This window comes from Periplaneta americana, chromosome 9, assembly GCF_040183065.1.
Source record: "Periplaneta americana isolate PAMFEO1 chromosome 9, P.americana_PAMFEO1_priV1, whole genome shotgun sequence".
Lineage (NCBI taxonomy): Eukaryota > Metazoa > Arthropoda > Insecta > Blattodea > Blattidae > Periplaneta > Periplaneta americana.
The window spans coordinates 9,109,953-9,132,986 of NC_091125.1; the positions used below are offsets into that span (position 1 = coordinate 9,109,953).

Below are 23,034 nucleotides of genomic sequence, written 5' to 3' on the forward strand. Positions count from 1 at the left end.
CGGATACTGTCTGACCTATTTTTTCGATATTTTTTCGACGGTTAGAGGACAGAGAGCAATATCACGAGGACAATAGCTAAGTGTACAACAGTACACCCCCATATCTTGGGGTTAGTTGGTTACTGTTTTATGACTCTTTTGTCACTTTCCACTCCGACCCTGCACAGCTATAAATTCTTACTTGTTTTTAAAGGATTGAAACACGGACGTTTTCTATCGAAAATGTCACAGTATGTTTTAGGTCAGTAGTTAACCATTCGAATTTTTTTTTGTTTCCCCCCTCCCTCTTTCCATCTTTTTCTATTTGGACCAGCTTTTACGAATTTTTCTTCTTTTCATTCAGTTGATTCAGAGGAACTGTGAAGTTAGTTTGAGAGAGAAATCATGTCTAAGAACAAATCTAGAGTGGTGGTTAGAGGTGAGACGAAAAATGATTGAAGAAAGTGAGAAGGGAACATCTGCGAGAAGAAGGGAACATCTGCGAGAAAAATTGCAGAAATATTCAAATATGGAAGGACACAAATAAACGGTATAATTAAGATGAAATATTAAAAGAATGGGAAGAAAATATGCATGGTGGCCAAAAAAGAAGAGATAATCTGTGTTTAGTAATGTGAATGATTTCGTTTACGAATGGTTCAAGTGTGCGAGGGGGAAGAAAGCTCTTGAAATTGCTAAAGAACTCAATGTAAGAAATTTTGTTGCTAGTAATGGGTGGTTAGAGTGCTCTAGAAAACGGCATAACATTGCATTTCGTTCTGTGTCTGGTAAAGGAGGTGACATTGCAACCAATGTTATTGAAGAATGGAAAAAATAGACTGCCTTCAATTCTTGCGGATTCATCACTCAGACATTTACAATGTTGACGAAACAGGTTTCTTTTTCAGGGCCCTCCCTAACAAAGCTTTAAGTTAAGAAAAAAAGAGTGTAAAGGGAGTGGGAAGTTGACAAAAGACAGAATAACCCTGCTCTTTTGTTGTAATGCTCCAAGAGAAAAAGAAACACTCTTAATGATAGGGAAATCATTGAAACCGAGATGTTTGAAAAATGTTGACATGGGCTTATTGGGGGTGAAGTGGACTGCCAACAATAAAGCTTGGATGACATCATCATTGTCTGAGAATTAGCTATGCGATTTCAATTCCAAGATTAAACGACAAAATCACAATGTGATCCGTGAAATTGGTGTTTCTTCCCCCAAATACGACATCACACCTCCAGCCCCTTGATCAAGGTATTATCCAGTCATTTAAACTGAGGTATCTCAAGCGAGTTTTGAAAAGGCTAGTTGCAAGAATGGAACAGGCTGACATTAATGTGCACGATTGTTGTACACACACAGTACTAAAAAGTCAGTGAAATTCAGTACTTTCATGCTGATTCTTAAAAAATCGCAACTTTAATCAAGCGGCCACCTGATAAAATGGCCATTTTACAAGGTAACTTCAGATGGCCGCTTTAGACAGGTTTCACTGTATGCTCAATGGAAAAACGTATCTTTCAATGAAGTAAAAATATTTTTTGCAATAGTCATTCATATGTGCTTAGTAAAGAAGCCATCTGTAAGGGATTACTGGAATTCAGAGCCAATTCTACGTACTAAACACAAACAGTTGGGATGTCTCGGGATCGATTCCTGGCAATTTTCACAATGCTGCACCTAAATGACAATGAGAGACGTGTCGCCAGAGACCAGCCAGGCTACAATCCTCTCTACAAAATAAAGCCATTCTTGAATATCCTCACAGCGAGATTTCGAGACATGTACACTCCAGATGAAAATCTTACAATAGATGAGGCTATCTGGCCATTTCGGGGTCGAATATTTTTTTCGAGTTTATATAAAAGGGAAGCCTCATAAATATGGAATAAAAATCTATGAACTGTGCGAGGCTAACAGTGGATATGTTTACAGTCTCGAAGTTTATGCTGGTGCACATAAAACAGATATAGATTATAATACTGCTTTCAGTGTTGTCAATAGATTATGTGAACCAGCAACAAACAAATGGCACATAGTCTATATGGACAGATATTTTACAAATCCAAAACTTTTTGATCACCTGTGGACTGTTGAAACAAAAGCAGTAGGAACCATTATGGCAAATCGAAAAGAAATGCCAAAAGATATATTTTCAGAAAAACTAAAAAAAGGGGAAAAACTGACTGCACAAAGAGATCATCTCCTAGCTATAAAATGGGGTGGTGTATGAGATGTATATTTACTAAGCACTGCCCATGATGATCACATTGTTGAAACAACATCGAAAGGAGAACATCAAAAAATAAAATCCATTGCAGTTGTGGACTATAATAAATTCAAAATAGGAGTAGATAAATCTGACCAGATGCTCTCTTTCAGAGGAAATCGTTGAAGTAGTGGAAAAAGATGTTTTTTCACCTCTTTGATCTTGTGAATGCGCATATTTTGCATTGCAAAAAATGTGTAAAGAAATTGACACTTCACAACTTCATCGCAAAAGTTGCAGAGAGTCTCGTTACGAGTGTAGGGATGGAAATGACAATATAATCACGTCTAAGTACTGGTGGTAGGCTTGTTGGAAAAGAGAATTTTCCTCACAGGATTCCTGATACAGGATCGAAACAAAAAGGTCATACTCAGCTTACATGCAAAGTTTGCTCAGACAGAGGCAAGCATCACACTGGCAAGGCTACACAGAAGTACACGACCATCTATGGTGTGAGATGCGATGTGGGACTTTGCATCGGGAATTGCTTCGAAATTTACTGTACAACTACTGGGAATAGCAGTGAAAAGAAAATAACGCTAAGATAATTGAATATGAAAGAGTGTAATATTTAGTTCAAATGTGTGTTTTATATGTATATAATTAGTGTGAATTATCTATGGAATCTTGGAATGTGCCAAAATCTGCAACAACAAGACACTCTCAGGATGAAATGTAAGTACCAATATAACTATCATATACAAAAGTAGATATGTTTATTTAATACCTGTTAAAATTTCATATTTTTCTTTCTAAATTTATTGTTTTCTTTTCGAACCCTTAAAACTTTCCAGCACACAGTAGGTAACAGAGGTATTTAAATGGTTCTGGACTCAAAGCATTAAAGAAAGATATTCAAGTAAGAAATAAAAATTTATATCAGGCAGTGGAGTTCTAGATGTTTGTAAAAATAGAGAGGCCCGGATTGAAACAGGAAGTAAATGTCCAAGTGCAAGAAAAATTTAAAGGTTGGCCAAAGTGCATGCAAAATTAAAAAAAAAAAAAAAATCATGAAATTTTAATTTCGCACTTACTCGCAGAAACTCCTATATTTCACATTTTGTCGGGGATTAGAAAACCACTGTAAGGTATGAAATTCCCTCTCTAAAGCACAATTATGTGATTACATAGCATTTGGAAACTTTTCACATTTATTGTGACTGAGAAAATCTACCATCTCTAATATAATTATTAACGACAAATATTCTTGGGGTCAAAAAGACCCCAGATAAGTTGCATGAAATTCTAGAGCAGCTAAGTTGTGAGGGTTAATAACTTATCAAATTTCAACAAAATTCGCTTTATTAATATCTATCATTATCGTCATCTGAAACAGTTCGTGATGACCTCTAACAAGCAAACATTGTGATGGAGGCAGAAAAAAATTTAAATTTTTTTCTTCCACTGTTAATAATGTCAAAACAAGTGCTTATACAAATTTTGGCCACTCGACCGTAATCACGAGGCCGTCCACAAAGTGATTTTCCCTGGGGCCATTTGCAGAAAAAAAGCACAATTGCATGGAAAGATTTATTGAAACAGATACAGCAATTGTTGCGCTATTTGTCAATATATTCCCCACTGGAATTGACATTTGTCATACCATAGGATCAATTTTTGTATCCTTGTGTCATAGAAGTCAGCCACCTGGGATCAGAACCAACGATTGACAGCCGTCTGCACCTCTCTGTCAATCCCATGATATGACAAATGACTGAATTCCGATGAGAAATATGTTGAAAAATAGCTCAATAATTGCTGTGTCTGTTCCAAACAATGATTCCAATGAAATTGTGTTTTCTTTCTGTTAACAGCCCCTGGCAAACTTATTTTTTTTACGACCCTTGTAATTGCAGTCGAGTGGCCAAAATTTGTATAAGCACTCCTTTTGACATTATTAACATGGTGAAAGAAAAAAATTAACTTTCTTATCTGCCTCCATCAGGAAGTTGCTTGTAAGCCCAATGTCTTGCTGAGCACAAAGTAACGTGACCAAAGCTGAGCGGTTAAGCAATATGTCATCTTTGTTTTTCTCACTTAGCTTTGAAATCACTGTGCCACCACATTCATTTTCCAGAAAACTGGTCCATTTTACTACTGAAGATTTATGATATTCACTAATCATTATCAACATGCTTTGCAAGTTTTTCTCCTATTTTTTTTCAATTGCAAAATCCAGATTTAGTGAAAACATGTTCAGCATTGCTTGAATCAGATTGAACGAAATGGCAGCAAGGAAAACTGCATATTTCTGCTTAGAGTATTCAATGAATTTACACCTATCAAATCGTTTACTGTTAAAACTTCTGTTCTTATTATGTAATACCGTTTGTTTGTAAACTGACTCACATGGTTTGCATGGACCATTGTAGAGGGATGCACTGATATCAAATGGTTCGTCTATATTAGAAACATTTGCACTCACTTTTACGTCACGGAGTTGGGGAGATACCGATGCATTTATACCACATGGAGGTTTGTCTACATTAGAAACATTTGACTTTGCCTTTAAGTAAGACATTTCGGTTCACTGGTTCACAAATACTTTCATCGCACTTGCGCTTATCACGGAAAAATAAACTTCAAAATATTACATTGTTTAGACAAAACGCAACTAATATAAAAGCATTACTGGCATCAGCGACTAAACATTTGCTACTTACAACTGTCACGAAATGACGAATAATTATTTTTGTGATTATTATTAGACAGTCGACACTGTCAGATATACCACATTTTGAATGCAAAGATCATTGTTGGTTGTATAGAACTGTCTAAAAATGTTGATTGTGGTGTGCATGTACTGGATATACTATGCATGTTAAAAATACTTCCTTACTTACAGCTTTTAAGGAACCCAGAAAGTTCACTGCCACCCTCACATCAGCCCGCCATTGGTCCCTATCCTGAGCAAGATTAATCCAGTCCCTACCATCATATCCCACCTTCCTCAAATCCATTTTAATATTATCCTCCCATCTACGTCTCGGCCTCCCCAAAGGTCTTATTCTCTCCGGCCTCCCAACTAACACTCTATATGCATTTCTGGATTCGCCCATACATGCTACATGTCCTGCCCATCTCAAATGTCTGGATTTAATGTTCCTAATTATGTCAGGTAAAGAATACATTGCGTGCAGTTCTTCATTGTGTAACTTTCTCCATTCTCCTGTAACTTCATCCCTCTCATCCCCAAATATTTTCCTAAGAACCTTATTCTCAAATACCCTTAATCTGTTCCTCTCTCAAAGTGAGAGTCCAAGTTGCATGTTAAAAATATTTGTTCAAACTTTATTTCATCTTTTATATTTTTTAAGCAGAATAAATAAACTATGTTAAAAATAACATATTGTTACCTTAATTCCAAAACCTCGTAACTCCCTTGGATGTCGATTTTCACTTTTTGCGCGTTTTTGAAAGTATATCCACAGATCAATCTACTGACAAAGCACTGAAGCTTAATTTAAACAGTGGCAGTCCACCCATAAGGGCACTTGGGGCAGTGCCCTATCTAACCTTTAATGTTAACATTATTTCAGTATTTGAATATCGAAGAACATTAATAAGATATATTCTTTTTATTTATTCCCCATTCCTATTGTGATATGCATACAGTATTTGGATATTTTGCTTCATTCCTGAAAGTTAAGCAGCACTCCTAGAGTAGTAGAGCCTGCCTTCATCATGGAATGTAGGCTGCTCCGTCTTGATGAAAGTGCTCTGTGTTGGGATCTGAATTATGGAAGAGAAGGATGGCGGGGCGGAAGAAGATATATGCAAAAATAACAGTGTTTGGGGCACACTCTCCAGGACCCCACTATGCCAGTCTGTCTAGACAGAGAAAGAAACCTACACTTCATCTCTGTCATTTTGAAGAAGGGACGAGTTTCTGACCGTCCACTCCATATAGTGGTATTCACTCCACCCACCCAATGTAGCAGTACTTTAACGACATCCAGATTTGTTGTCAGGCAGTCATGTCAACTTTCCAGTTCCATTGTGTGTTTAGCTAAAGTAACGAGTGAATCACATGTGTTTTAGTGCTTGTAGTGCAAACGAAAGATTTGTGTATATGTGTAATTACAATAGGCTATAATTGTGGACAATGAACAGTGTAAATGAATTGAACATACCATTTTTTCCAAGGCGATATGAAGAAAAACTATAAATAAAAAGATTGGGACCCGATAGGACAACTTACATATAACTCAATTAGTGAATAAATGATAGGTAAACTCACTAATCAGCATTTCAATAAGGAATGGTACATCAAAATATGTTCCTGGTTATGTGGATGTCCAGTAAAAATTGAATTGTTTTATTTTCCATGCATTTTGTTCGGAGGCGATAGTAGTTGGATAAAAGTAGGGTAACCGACATGAAACATTCATCTAAAAGGATTTCTAAGCTCGAATCTTCAAAATCGCATATAAATAATGCTACTGACTTGGCACTTAAAGACAACGTCAACATAGATAGTCAACTTGAAACTACGTATTAGCAATTTGTAAGACTTCACAATCAAAAAGTAGATAAAAACAGACACATTATTTTGAAAATGAGTGACTGCGTACACTTTTGCAGTATGTTTGAACTCGCACTGTGTGGACATGACGAAACACAAGAATCACAAAGTCGCGGTATTTTTCTAGGCTTAGTGAATTTCATTTCGGAATTAGATACATTGTTGAGTGACCATCTAAATAATTCTACAGTATTCAATTTTGACAGCAGAAAAAGAATCTTTGCCATATTTCAACAAGACAACTATTGATAGATTTTCGCAACTGAAAACCAGACGAATGAATTTCTTGTACAAATAAGTTATTAGTGTAATTGAATGTAAATAGTGTAAATAATATGAACTGTGAATATATTACCAGTATTAGTTATGTGGACAAGTATCTCATAAATTGCAAGATCAAGGAAGGAGAAATACAACGAAAGGAGAAACACATTGAAGATGAAACTGTACGTATTGTAGCATCGTAGCTAGTCCAGATTTATTTAACATAAATAATCTGTTGGTCGTGATACAGTTTATGCATGTATAAATTTGTAATTAAGTATATTTACTTACTTACTTACTTACAAATGGCTTTTAAGGAACCCGAAGGTTCATTGCCGCCCTCACATAAGCCCGCCAGCGGTCCCTATCCTGTGCCCAAGTGCCAAATCTCAAAACCTTATTCCTTTGCTGTGGTCGTGCCAGAGAATCAGTCCTATTCCGAGGCTTATTATAGGGATACGTAACAAGCTGTTTTTTACGGTGATGGGTTGTTAGCCCTTCGCCCAACCCCCAAGCTGGAGGACCACCCCTTATCGGCTGTCCACGACTGCTTATTCAATATATTCGCAGCTACCCTCCATATCTGGAGGCCGTCTCCTCTATCCGCAACCTGAGGACGCGCCATGCCGTGGTGATAGGGACCCACAATACATGGAATTAAGTATATAGGTCTAATTAAATATATACACATAAATTGGACCTAATTATACAAGTAGCAGTAGCAGTAGCAGTAGCAGTAGTAGTAGTAGTAGTAGTAAATACCAATAATAATGTTGCATGAATATGAACATAGACCTATTTATATTGCGTGAATAACCGAATTCAAAATAAATTATTGAGATGCCCCACCAAAAAATATATGCACGAGCTGCCACTGAATTTAAAATACCTGCGCCAATATTGGGCTACTACGAAACCATTTAATTTCTTTCTTTGTGAATACACTTTCAAAATGTGCAAAAAGTGAAAATCGACATCCAAGCAAATTACGAGGTTTTGGAGTTAAGGTAATGATAAACAGAATAAATAAAACTAAAATTAATGTGAAATTAAGTTCATTAAATGTATTAGTTTGCTTTGTATCAAGTGAATACGCTATTTACTCAGCAATAAATAAGGAATTTTAAAATAACTATTTCATTAAAACTGAGGGGGCCCAGGCCCCACGGCCCAGGGTTAGAACTGCCTCTGATATTAGGACTTCGGAACTCAGTCACAATTTGTGAGAGATTATATACAGATAATATATTTGAATCTTTCAAAGACAAAACTTACACATAACTGAGTCTATTATTGTCAAACTTAAACCATTTTTCTAAGTATTCTATCACTACTACTGTCAGAAAAAAAAAAAAATTACTTTCTCCTTGAACTTTTTAACAGCAGAATCATTAGAGAATCTGCAAATAACTGAGGCAGCAAAAGACCCATAAAACTGCTCTTTCCTACGATTCATAAGACCGTTTTTCAAATCGTGCAATTATGTAGTTTTCTGATTGTTTTTCAATTTTCTTGCTGAAACAATACAGGGGTTTATAAAAAATTGTGGGCATTATTTCAGGAATGAATGCCCCATATCTAGATAAAAAAAAAAATTATTAAAACATGGGTCTGGAAATGCTTGGCCATCATCAGAATGCTTTTCTTGCCACAAGTGTTTACAAGTATCAGAAGATACTAATCTGAGACATTCAGGTAGTTTGCAATTCTGAGGCAAAGGGTACACTGAATGATACATGTGGTGATTGAAAATGTACTGTGCAACATGTACTCAAATCAAGAGCTAGCAGATGTGCACTTCATGTACTGTAAGGCGGACAGCAATTCTGTGCATGCTCGTCGTTTTTGCAAGGAGAAACACCCACAACGAAGATGTTCAGATTGGAGGACATTTCAACATATCCATCGATACCTGTATGAACATGGAAATTTGCATCTCATGGTGTCAGAAGAGGACGAGCAAGATCTACAACTCCAGATGTAGAGGAAGAAATTTTGGATACTGTGCACGAGACTCCTTATGTCAGCACACAAAGGTTAGCAGTGTAAATGAATGTTCCTCATTCGACTGTCTGGAGACTGTTCAAAGAGCAACAGTTGTATCTGTACCATCTGCAATGTGTACAGGCCTTGTCACCAGCAGATTACTCTGCACAAGTACTATTCTGCCAGTGGTTCTCGTAGCATTATGGCACAAATCCGAACTTTTCTGCCTTAGTGATATTCACAGATGAAGCACATTTCACAAGAGATGTGCACTACGTTCACCCCGAGAGTGAGGGAGGAAATTAATCTTTTGCTTTTCAACACCACATGCGATTGTGAGTTTTATGTCGAACTTTAAATAACTGGTTTTGCATGCAAAAAGTCTTCATTTCTATAATATAATGGAGGATATTTGAGCAACTTCTCTGAAATTCAGGTAAGATTCTCTCTTAGGTAATTGATTCACTAGTCATGAAACAGCAAGAATGTTATCTGTGAAAACTGGCAATCTGCTTGACAGACTGCAGTGCCAAGAGATAGCAGAAGTGCTCGTCACTTAGGCTTAACTCATTCTGTACTGTTTCGTTCTCACCAATTCCACCAATGCTAAATAACACACTAGTCGATACAGCATCTTTAAATAACTGACAAAAAGCAGAAAAAATGTGGAAGAAAATAGTAACTTTCTTCTGGTATTAGTGGTCATGTTGCAACAATTCCGTCATCAGGGACAAAGAACAGTTACTTCACAATGGTACACACAACAGTTTGTCTCCCAAAAATTTTTTCATGAAGTGCGTAAAAACTACCAAGAACAGGATTAAGGGGCATTAGATTCCATCATGTCAATGCCTCTGCTTACACAAGCAATGACATTTTTTAATTTTTTGAGAGAACTCCCATGAAGCTTGTCAGCCATCTTCTCTACAGGCCCAACCTGGCACCCTGTGATTTCTTTCTGTTCCCTATGGTGAAGAACCAACCATGTGGAAAGTGGTTTTCAAGCCTGGAAGAGACTTTTGCAGCATACTAGGCTCACCACCATTGAAGATATTGAGTGACGCCAATGCTTCAAGTCATGGTTCAGAAGGATGGAAATGTGCATACAGCCGGGGGGGAGGGGGGGGGAGGATATTTTGAGAGGCTGTAATGGTTTTAAAATATCATTAATATTTTTGGTCCATAACCAGAAACTTTCTGAGTGACCTTCATACTGCATGATGCATCAATTAAGAATGCAGAATTGCAAGTAAATCTTTTACTAAATGGTTACTCAGGTTTATAAAAAAAATATTCTTTCATCTGAAGACCGCTAGTTATCTGCATTTCTTCCGCCCACCCCCCCAGAGAGCTAGCTATATATTCTGTTGAAGACCAAGTCATGTATTTGTAACTGCACATTAGATCATTGTAATCACGTGGTGAGATCTGTTCCCTGTGCTTGAAGTCATACGAAATTACATTGTACTAAAATCTTATCCATTTGCCTGGCGAGGAAAATAGTTATAAATATCTTAGGACCATTTTCAATAGCAATGGTACTTCAGGAAGCAAAAAAAAATCATATGTTTCGCATTCAAACAGGTGCATAAAATAAAGTAATATTAAAACAAGCACACATGCCCAATCATTCTTGTGCCAATTACATTTTCTACTTCATTTTACTGCTTTTAAAAGTGACAAAATCATAGCTTTAAATAACATGAAAACCACTTCATAACTCGAAAACCTACTGCAGTGACCAACCACAGTTAAATATTCAGTTTATCATTTCATAATTGTGTTCATCTTTCTGTTCACAAGAAATAACTACAGAATAAAATGTTGAGTAGGCCTACTATACAGTATTCACTATGACTTTGTGAGTTTCCAAACCACACATTTTAATTGTTGTGATATTATCATCATCCTGCCATGTACTAGGCCTTGAGAGCTGCTAGTGTCCATCCATCTCTTCCAAGGTTGGCTGAGTGATATTATCCCAACAAAGTACTATTTAAAAATTATCTTTGATATTCCATTGTAATAAAATGTATTTACACATATAATTATGTAACATTTTTACAAAATTCTATATGTATGTATACATTTTTATTAGATGTAACATTATAAATAGAGATAAAATTGACTTTTATTGATCAACATTGTCCCTGAGGCTAAACCAATTCTTCGGTGAGTTTAAATGTTCTTCCACAAATGCATATTTATGTGCATAATGCAAAAAATAACCGACTTGTAAGCATTCATTTAATAGAGATAAACCATTATAGGAAGTTTCGGTCCAATGTTGTACAACCAAAGCTAACAGAAAGTGCAACAAAATTACTAGAATAAATTTATTAGAAACTTCTCTCGAACATCAACATCATTGAATACAAACAATTTCGCAGTTCTCTTGAATGGCGACGAGACATTCCTTTCAGTTATTCTAGCAGCCAGAAACTACTATGTGACATAAATTCTCTGTGTCAATATCATGAACAAAGAGCTGCTGTCTATTTGGATCAGGCGAAAGTTTCCGCATTTCAAAGTCCAGGTGCAAAAAGGTATGAGATGATAAAATGATATAATGTCTCCTGTCTCTCACTAATATATCAACTATCTTGGTTAAAATCGAATTACATTATTAATTTAAAAGGTTTAACATATATATACATTGACAGCAAAATTTTACATGTTTCAGAAAGTAACAGAGTGATTCTGAAAAAGATAGTAATATAATAAAATCAAAATAAGCTAAAAGAGATTGAAATGACATATTATACTCAGGCCGTTGTAACCTTGCACTTGACAGTTGTTATTTGTGTTGGCAATGCTTTCTATGAAAAAGTTGAACACTGTGCAGTAGCCTTTTGAGCCAATCAGAATGTCAGTATTTTCTATCTGCTGCATGCTGTGTTATATGGTGTTATTACCACGTGCTAATTTGTGTTTAGTATTATAAAGTTATAAATAAATTTTTAGCGCTGCTGTAAAATATCGCAAAAGAAACTGATAACTCCTGTAGTGACAGTCCTTTACATAAATAGTCAGACGTCAGAATTGGTGTTTAGGATTCGTAAGTTTTGCGAGCAGAAGGAATTTGTCCATATATATGGACAGCCCTCCATTCCTGCAGGTAATGTAATACAGTGGACACCAAAAACTTTAGGCCTTTCTAAGAGAGCAGTAATAAAGAACGGAATTACATCATAATTACCATTTGAATTAATGATGCAGAATAACAAACTCTGCATAAGTGAAGTCAGCTGTTGTGTAGTGAACATAGTGGCAGAGTCGCATCTCTTGTTATCAACTTTATGCAAAGTTGTCAGGTGTAATGATACAACAGCCTGGGTATAATGTCCTATTTCATTCACTATATTATTTGTATACTCTTTTATGGGAAAAGATAAGCTCTTTGGTTTTATGTGCACAGAAAGCTATCACAATTCTAACACATTTCGAGAAGAAACATTCTATTAATAACTTATTTCTTCATGATAGCGGAGTTGTAATGAATTAAGTTTTGATTTTTGGCGGGAATCTGTACAACCAAACAGTGTCCAGGCCTGTTCCTAGAATAGCATCAGGCACCCATTTTGGGAATGGAAATCGACATGCTACTACATGTGTATCATTCTGCAGCTCTTTGCTAAGTTTGAATTCCAACTCTTGCATCTGAAATGGATTAAATACACTTTTATTAGTCTGAAAATAGTTCTCTAAAAGTTTCCTTATGTAATACCTACTACGCGCTCAAGATAAATCTGCATCTGGAAAAAATGTGAATCACCATTCCCTCTCCCTCTGGCCTTTGTGACCTATGAGTAAATACTGAGCTGATAAAGAGGTGTTTACTGTTCGTGCCAGCGAGTTGTATGAGATAGTGGTGAATACACGTGTATATGAGGTGCTGCAAGTGTTGTACCCGTATAAATATTGTGAAAGTGTTAATATCATTTACTGTATTTCTTACACACATTATATATCGTCAATACATTATGATGGCGGCCAGCAGCTAAACGCACGAAACTTGCGCTCGTGATTATCCAGCTCTTAGCAGGTGTACAGTGTTACTAGCAGCTTGTGTGAATATATATTTTAAAGCATTCGTGTTTTTGTCAACATTTTTCACCACAATTTGAAGGAAAATGCCACATAAAGGTAAAGAATCCAGCAAAGAATCTATCAAGGAAATCGCGAAGAGGATTGCCATAGACATTTGCAAAAACGAAGCCATGCTTCATACTCTTGCCAACTTTGTGAAAGACTCAGTGGTGGCCAAACTTAGACTTGAAAGAAACACTGAAGTTATCAAAAAGCTGCAGTTGGCACTAGCTGAACGTGATGACAAGATCTCAAGTCTAGAAAAGAAGACTGATGAATTAGAACAGTACCAGAGACGGCAATGTTTTCGCATATTCGGCATGTTGGAAGAAGAAGGAGAAAACAATGATAACATCGCCATCAGTGTTGTTGCTCAGGTTGGTGTGAAAGTCGACCTACAAGACATCGACAGGAGTCATCACGTGGGCGACTGAATACGGGTAAACCTAGGCCTATAATTGTGAAATATGTTAGTTACAAAAAAAGAAGTGAGATTTTCTGTAATAAGCGCACCCTAATGGGGAGCAGTGTGACCATTCGTGAGGATTTGACTAAAATTATACATAAGTTGCTTCAAGATTGTATTCAAAAGTATGGCCTAACCATAGTATGGATTATGGACGGTGTGATTATGGCCAAGACGGACAGTGCTAAACTTAAAATTACTTGTGCTGCAGATATAGTGTAAGATAATCAGCACAATGCACGTAATACAAATTTAGTAAAGTTAGCCAATTTTTTAATTGTAATTTGAGACTAAGTTTATATTGTTATATATAATTAATTTTATTGTTAATAATTATTAGTTTTACAAATTAACTAAGCAGGGTTAAACTAGTGATTTTTAGTAACACTTAGAATCATTATAACCTGTTAACAATAGTACTCCATAGTAGTTTTAGTTATCTCATTTTAGTTTAGAACAAAATTTGTTCTTGGCTTAGATAAGGTTTTAAGTTGGCAACTATTACTATTAGAAACAGAAATGGTCTGCCAGTTTCTGACTTTGTGGAATGCAACGACCCCTGTTCACCCCCAAACAATAATGCATGCCCTCCAGTCAGTAACTTTCAGGTACAAACCAGTTCTCTAAAATCCACTCTCTCTCTCTCTCCACCCTCGCACTATACCTGGTCCACATTAACACTCAAAGTCTTTTAGCCCACTTCGACGAGTTCTATGAGATATTTTCTCCACTTAATCTTCATGCCTTATTGTGAATCGAGACTTGGTTAAAACCTTTCCTTTGTTCGGTTCTAGTCAACATAGATGGCTACACGTTATTGCATAATGATCGCACAAATAAAGGTGGTGGAGGTGTTGGAGCATATATTAGGTCAGATCTACAACCCAAAATTATATATTCTACCCCTAGTGAGTATTCTGCAGCCCCTGAAATTCTTTTTATTGAAATAACTGCATATTTTAAAAAATGTCTTCTTTGCGTAATATATCAACCTCCAAACATCAATAGAATAACAGATATTGAAGAGCACCTAATAAACTAATTCGGCCCGAACTATAGCCTACAGGTATGGACAAGTTAATTCTATATCAAAGATACTAGTTATATATATACTGCATGATTCATTATGAACACACTATTATCATGGGCGATCTTAATACAAATCTGCTTGCTACCCAATCAAACTGCACGACACAACTATTGACAACGTTCCAAGCATGCAACTTGACAGTGCTTCCCCTCAATCCTACTCACCACACTCCACATTCTGAGACTTTACTGAACGTAATGGCTACAACAAACTGGGACAAAGTACTGACACATGGAGAAATTCCTGCACTGGGAATCTCGCACATGATATTATCTACCTTGCCTAGTCCCTCAAATGCCCTCCAATCATTCGTAAAACAGTAACATATTGAGACCTAAGATACAATGACCAGACAGCTTTAATATCAGACACAATCATAATTCCCTGGCACACGATTTGGACTACTCCCACTCTAGATGACAAGGTTTCGATTTTTAATGATTACATTACCCAACTGTACGATAAACACGCATCACTGAAGTCGACACGAATGAAAAGACCAGCAGCCCCATGGTTAAATTCCTCAATACGCACTATGATGACTGAATGTGACGCAGCTTACTGTAAATACTGAAGGACCAGATCTGAGGACAATCTGAGTACAAAAAATTACGTAACAAAGTTACCCATGAAATAAGAAATTCGAAACTCCGACACATGCATGACATTATTGGACCATCTTCAAACCCATCAGCACTATGGCGAGACTTGAAAACAATGGGCATAAGGAGACAGAAGGACCAAGCAAACGACTTTTCTATTTCACTAGACACTCTTAATGACCATTTTACCACGAGACACTCACAACCAATTGACCCCAAGGAGAAAGAACACACAATGCATTAACTACTGCAAGCGACCTGTCAAACGAACGAGAAATTTTTCTTCACATATGTAACAGACTCAGACACAAAGAAAGCTATAAAATGGATAAGTACAAAAGCTGAAGAAATTGACTGCATCAGCATTGTTCTACTGCGTAAAATCATAGACGTAATATTGCCAACTGTGACACACATCTTTAATGCCTTGCTTATGACTTCGATAATCCGACCTTATGGAAGAAAGCTTATGTACGTCTCTTTCCTAAAAATAATAATTCTTCAAATCCAAACGATTATCGTCCTATAAGCATCCTGCCCACCCTGTCAAAAGCATTGGAATGCATTGTTCACAAACAACTGACAGACTTCTTGAACGAACACAATTTTTGATGAATATCAGACAGGCTTCAGAACTGGACATAGTACAAATACAGCATTACTTAAAGTTACAGAAGACAAACAAAAATTGACCATTTTGACACTTCTTGACTTCAGCAAAGCCTTTGACTCAGTTGACATAGATCTGTTACTATGCAAGCTCTGAGCCCTTAATCTATCAGAAAATTCAGTGTCGTGGTTTACCTCCTACCTTCAAGTACGCCCAACAATATGTGCGGGTCTGTGATTGTTTTTCTTCCTGGCGTACCTGGATGCAGGTGTACCACAGGGTTCAGTTCTTACGATCTACATAAATGACATATCAAAATCTATTAAACACTGTAGACATATCATATTTGCTGACGACTTACAAATATATATCTCTGCACCTACAATGGCACTAAATTATGCAATAAATGAAGTTAACAATGACCTAAAATCAATTATTTCATGGACGAAAAATTTTGGACTAAAACTGAACTCGGAGAAATCACAGGTAATTATAATGGGACACCAACAACTATAATAATAATAATAATAATAATAATAATAATAATAATAATAATAATAATAATAATAATAATAATAATAATAATAATAATAATAATAATCCGTGGCACTACAGCCCATGAAGGGCCTAGACTGACCAGCCAGCTGCTGGCTTCACGCCCACATGCCGAAGCAGAGGTGGACGATCATCCAACCAGGATGGAGGTATTGTGTGGTTAGCACGATGATCCCCCCAGCCATTATAGCTGTATTTGCAACCAGATTTCGCTACCTATCGTAGCTCCCCAAGTGCATCACGATGCTGGGTGGGCACCGGTCCCATACACTGGCTGACATTTCATGAGAAAATTTCTTCCCCCATGAGGACTCAAACCAGTGCGCATTCTGTAACACAAGTCCTAGGTAGGATGCCTTAGACCACGACGCCATAGCGCAGGACTCAACAACTATTAAGTAAATTAAAAACAGGTGACATCTCCTGTTAAAATGAATGAAACTATTATCCCTTACAGTAATAGAGTAAAAAATCTGGGAATCTGTATGGACAAAAACTTAAGTTGGAATACTCAAATCACACACGCATGTAAAATAATTTTCATGAAAATTCACACACTAAAAAGAATCCGAAATTTCCTCCTGTTGGCTCTCAAGAGGAATTTAGTACAGTCGCTTTTGATGCCTCATTTTGATTACTGTGACACTCTCTACACTGACCTTAACATGAGAGTAACAGACAGAGTATAGCGTGTTCATAATGTATGTGTTCGATTTATTTGCAACGTCTGTAGATTTGACAGTATCTCACCTTCACTAAATATGCTGTCCTGGGTCCATCTCAAAGAACGAAGAACTATTCACTCTCTCACATAACTCTTCAAGATTCTTCAGAAATCTAACCCTAGCTACTTAGCTTCTCGTTTTCAACACTTGTCCTCATATCACGAAATAGATACTCACTCACACCACATCACACTCTCCATTCCTAAACAAATAACATCCTCCTACTCTTCATCTTTAACCATCTATGCAGCTCATCTCTGAAACTCTACCACAACATGTCAGAGACTGTCGGACATTGTCTAGTTTCAAAAATAAACTAAAATTGCACTTTTTCAGTTCAGATTCCTTTCACTTATAAGCCCTTTTTTCTGCGACAGTTTTGTAAAAAACATGTTTCTTTTTCTTCCTTTTTCCTTTTTTTTTCTTGTTCTCTTAATCGTCAGATAAATTTATTATCATACTCTTTTTATTGTTGATTCTATTTAAATTTCGTATTTTTCTTATTGTATTACATTCCATTTGTTGTATACCCTATTAACTATTTGTACTAATTGAGTTGCTTTTATTATATTCCAATCTTTAGATCTGTATTTTACTTTCTTGTTTTCTATTATATTATTTTCATATTGTATAGTGTCGATTTTGTTATGCTATTATTTTTTGTAATATGTTAGTATCCTGTTCTTTAACTTTTTGTTAAATTTTCACTGCTAGTATATTTTGTCACCTGGTAGTGTGTAAGAGAAGGCCCTATGACCTTAACTCTGCCAGAATGAATGAATGAATGAATGAATGAATGAACGAAGGAACGAACGAATGAATGAATGAACAAACAAACAAACAAACAAACAAATAAATTATTATTATTATTATTATTATTATTATTATTATTATTATTATTATTATTATTATTATTATTATTATATATTACCTCACTCTTCGCATTATCTCTTGTAACATGACTTCATTCACGACGAAACAGTAGGTTGTATACTAACAACTAGAGCAATTAGAGCTACTAGACTCATCTCTTGCATTCACAAGACGCAAATTTAACTGGAGGAGTAATACATATTGCATGAAGGATTATTTAGCAAGAGACAGCAACAAAGCAAGGTCACGACTATGAATATACAAAATACAACACATCAAAATGTTTTGATCTGTACCAAGATAAACACAAGACCAACTGAATTTTTTATGTATTTGCAGTAACAGGACAATACTGACACTTTTCAAACAACGTAAACTGAAACATGTCATAAAGTTGTAAAAGTGCATTATTTTTCATCAAGTTTGTAACCCAATGTACATGCCAGATGCTCTCTTACAAAGCATTCATGGAAAGAGTGATTCTAGTACACCTATATCAAAAACCATTTTCACATTGGGCACACACGAAGACATATAAATCACAATGTTTCGAGTTGAGGCAAATTTCATGTTCTACTGTGTATATATAGTTTCCTCTATATTATGCAAGAATGAAACCTAGAAGTGTGTACAGAAACTGCAAGAGAATAACGCATTTTACAAAATGTTAGAGGTGTAATCAAATCTGATTTCGCATTTAATTTGTATGACAGAGTATTTCATATTCAGAATCACAGCATGTCAAATACATAAAATCATCACTTTCATGTTAAGGCAAAAAGTTAAAATTTGTTGTCATGTTTTTTAAGTATTATTTTGGAATGTTTTCTCCATGTTCAAGAAATTAATAATATAGTATTTCTAGATACTCACCATTTCCTCTACACCAAATATTACAATATTTGGATAAGGTTTTAACCTGAACTTCCACAAATCCTGACAATAGAACCTTGCATAACTTCGGAGTCCCATCTGGTAAGCTTTGAGCCTGGAGTATGCAACAAGCCATGGATTTAATTCCACACCATCAGCAGCAAAACCAGCTTTTGCAGCAGTAAGTACCTGATAACATTATGGATGACATACTTCACATCATAACTATTGTTATCATCAATATCACTGTCATTATAGTCATTATCATTACCATTCTTTATGCATTACACATTTAGCCTACTAACTATATCACTTTACTTACATTTTGTTCAACCCAATGTTTCTTCGGGAACTGTACAATAATTATTCTATTATCAACTTGTTTACAGTTTTGACATTTTGTGGTTAATCTTCAATCTCGAAATAATTCAACTTTTCACGCCATCTTACTTAATTCTTGTCAGTTATTGTTAGATATATGTCATCTGGAAGGGTATCCCCTATCAACGTGATAAAATTTGGCACTTACATATTTGTTTCTACAATCTTAGTGATCTATGTATAGTCACTGTAAGAAACTATTGTACTGTACCTCATAAAATCTGTATGAAAATGTACTCATACTCTTATTTGCTACATTTCTTACGATCAGAAGACTTTTTATAGTTTATAGTTAATACTGCATAGTACAGAACATAGTTATGGTGCAGTTGTGCAGTGTTCATTTTATATTGGAATAGAGACAATATAATAAAATTAATCACTGTCATATTCTGAAGGATGACAGTAAAACATGGATTGTGTTCACTTTATGTAATAGATGTAAATTTTAGGATTAATCTCTTATATGTTCAACACTCCGAAAACTTACAATTTAACTTCACAATATTTTGCTTTGGGGTGATACATACTTATAAGTTATTAGATCTCATTATCAAAGAGTCGTTTGTAACTGTTTTAGTAAAGGCAACAAGATTTTATGCTTTTAGCAGTTACATCATCTATAAATAATCTCCAATGTAAATGGACGACCATGATTGCCTTTGGTGAGTGATGAATCTGGCAGGAAGGCTTAATTATTAGAATGCAGAATGTGAAAAAGTGACTTCAGTCAGATGTGCATATTGTTCAGTTTCACTTTGTTTTGACCATATCATTGAAATCCCACACCTGCACTATGAATACTGAATAGTTCCCCCCCCCCCCAGTCTGCATGCTCCATTACTGTGGAGTAATACTACATGCATTGGTTTACCTTAAACTGTGTTCATATATAATTACTTTACATTGTTCTAAGAGTTATTTTATAGGCAATATAGATGGATGAATTTTGTACTTTTCTTTCATTGTAATTTGTCAAATTGTATATTGTTAGTAAATTTGATCAAGTTCTTATGGTATTTGTTCACTAGTTTGTCTTTATTCACTGCCCAGTATTCAGTCTTTACAACTGCCGCTTTCAGAATGTCTCTTTCTCTCTCAAGTAATTTACAATTGTATAACAAATGATCTATCGTTTGTTCGTCATTGTTGCATGGGCTATCTATTATATTATATTTATGTAGATAAGATTTTATATTTCCGTGCCCTATTATTATAGTTGTGAAGTTTGGGGTTATGTTAAGTTTCAGTTTTAACCGATCGTTTATATTTGAGAAGAGACCAGCCTCATGGTCTAGTGGTCAGAGCTTCTGGCTATAGTTCATGAGGTCCCGGGTTCGATTCCCGGTTAGAGCACAAGAATTTTTCCTTAAAAGGAGATTATTCCTGTGTTCGTCCATGGTCTGGAATTTAGGTTAAGTTTAGATTTAAGACCTCTCCTGGCACTACATCATCATAATCATCCTATCACATCATCAGGGTAATGTAACTCTGCCTTCCAGGTGCCCCAACCTCAGAAGTGGGTTACAATTAAGCCACAGCCAGGAGAGAAGGCCAGAAATGTCGAAAAGACAACCTGGTGGCATTGGATATTATAAAAAAAAAAAAAATATTTGAGAAGAAAGATTTTGTGATTTGTCCTTTTGCTGTGTTGTCTCATTCGTTTTGCCACTTCACTAAACTGAGAGTATGTATTTCACCTTTCACTGCACTTTTTGGTGTCTTGCTGTAGCTCTCTTGAATATCTTCGGAGCGTGCTGCCTCCTTCGCAAGTTGATCTGCTAATTCATTCCCCTCGTGTCCAGCGTGGGCCTTAACCCAGTTGAATTCTATTTTCCAGTTCTTCCTCTCTGCTTCCTTTAATTCTCTTCTAATTTCTTGTATAAGATGCGTATGATTTGTTTCGTTTCTAAGGGAGTCTAATGTTATCCTGCTGTCTGTAAATATTGAAATTGTTTGCTGTTGACTTTCCAGGGTCTGTACATGTTGAATAGCTTTTAATATGGCTATTTATTCAGCCTGATTGAACATTTGCCATTCAGCCTGTGTTTTAGCGCTTCCTCTAGGTTGCCTTCTTTGAATATAGCTATTCCTGCTCCAACACCGAGTTCACCTTTGCTCCCATCTGTGAAGATATTAATTACATTACAATCGTTGTCCTCTTTTACTTCTCTGATGTTTACGTGGTCAGCTGGATGTTGCCAATGTTTTAACTCCAAATCATGGTCAATCTGATTCCTGTTCTCGTGGTCATGTTGGTTACTGCTTCTTTTGACAACTTAGTAATACTCTGCTGTCTCCTCTATTTGGAATAGCTGTGCAACACTATAAGGTCAGTAGAAAGAAAGTTTGTTGTTCAAGTATCGTAATTATTTTAAGCAGAGGCTTTGTGGCACTGTTGGAGGGAAATGTAGCAATATAGTCACGACACTGAAATATGTGTTTTTGATCCTGTTATATAGATATTTTGCTTCTTTGCATTACCAAAGTTCTTCTCTTAGACCTTGAATAGGTGATCATTCAAATGTCTCTCGTGGTAAGACGAGGAGTTTTGCATAGAAATGACTCATCCACCGTTTTTGTGTTGAGTGATTTATAAGCATGTTTTTGTGTGGTTCTGAGCATTCGAGGTCAAGTACATCCTTTGTAAGTCCAATTCGGGCAGTGTCTGTTCACATGACTAGAGCAAGAATGTTTATTTTGCACAATTTACCAATTGAATATAACTCTGTCATAGATTAGCTATAACATTCGATCTATAAATAGACAAAAAAAGCAACAAACACATAAAACAAAGTAAAAACAGAGAGAAGTCGTGGATAAGAAATTCGTTCACATGTAAATCTAAGCAAAAGAACATCTCCTTTTCTGTGTTAAACTAAACCCATTGAAACAACAGAAGAGCATGATCTTCCATATATACTGGGATGCTGGATTCCAAACGAGCTAGAGGACTCCAACCAGACGATCATAAGAAAAAGATGATGATGATGATGATGATGATGATGATGATGATGGTGATGATTATTGTGTTTGCACTTTAGCTTAACAATAAATGTTAGAAAGAGGAAAAGATACTCATCCTTTCACTAGCACACAACGCTGTTTAGAGCCATAATTTAAAAGAGGATCTTGTATTGTGATTCAATAGAGATAGAGCTGTTGTTCAGGTCACAGCTCCAACTTAAAACAAAAAGAGAAAGGCCTTTCGAAGATGTTCCCTTGTTTAATCAAACACACTGGACATGAGGAAAGGTAGATTTTACAACTTGTTTCTGCATACAACATGTTCATAAGCTGTAAATGCATTATGAATGTAAAGTATTTTCAAATTTTTCTTCTATAAACATTTCCCTCTACAGTACGGACACCTTCCTGTTATGGACAAAAATAATTTCCCTCAAGTGAAAAAGATGACAATATTAAAAACTACTTTCTTACATTAACTTACAATCCTTCCATCTCCACTGCCTAAATCGACTAGTCTTCCTGACCGTCCAGTTAGTGCACACATGACATTCTTTATCTGTGCACTAGTTGCTGGAACATATGGTAGAGCGATTCGACGAAAAGCTGGTGAAATGAATGGAAGACATACAACACTGAGCACAACAGCAGTTCCCCCTGAAATATAATTAATGTATAAAATACGAATAACACACATAAAAATATTCCAATATTTTAAAGACAACACATGATGATGATAATGATGATGATGATGATGATGAAATTAATGTAATTTCATA

The 23,034-nt window shown here is 35.9% G+C and overlaps 1 protein-coding gene across 4 annotated transcripts in view; it reads right to left on the bottom strand.

Annotated features, from left to right (window-relative positions):
* The window catches only part of LOC138705766 (zinc finger protein 354C), an 82,249-nt gene that overhangs the window by 48,916 nt on the left and 10,299 nt on the right, over window positions 1–23,034 (bottom strand). For all 4 annotated transcript variants that reach the window (XM_069834394.1, XM_069834396.1, XM_069834395.1 and 1 more), the window contains 2 exons: window positions 22,740–22,912; window positions 18,908–19,096 (listed from right to left, as the gene is read on the bottom strand). In XM_069834394.1, the coding sequence (XP_069690495.1) occupies window positions 18,908–19,096; window positions 22,740–22,802 (252 nt within the window). In that variant the 5' untranslated portion in view covers window positions 22,803–22,912. The remainder of the gene's footprint in view (window positions 1–18,907; window positions 19,097–22,739; window positions 22,913–23,034) is intronic.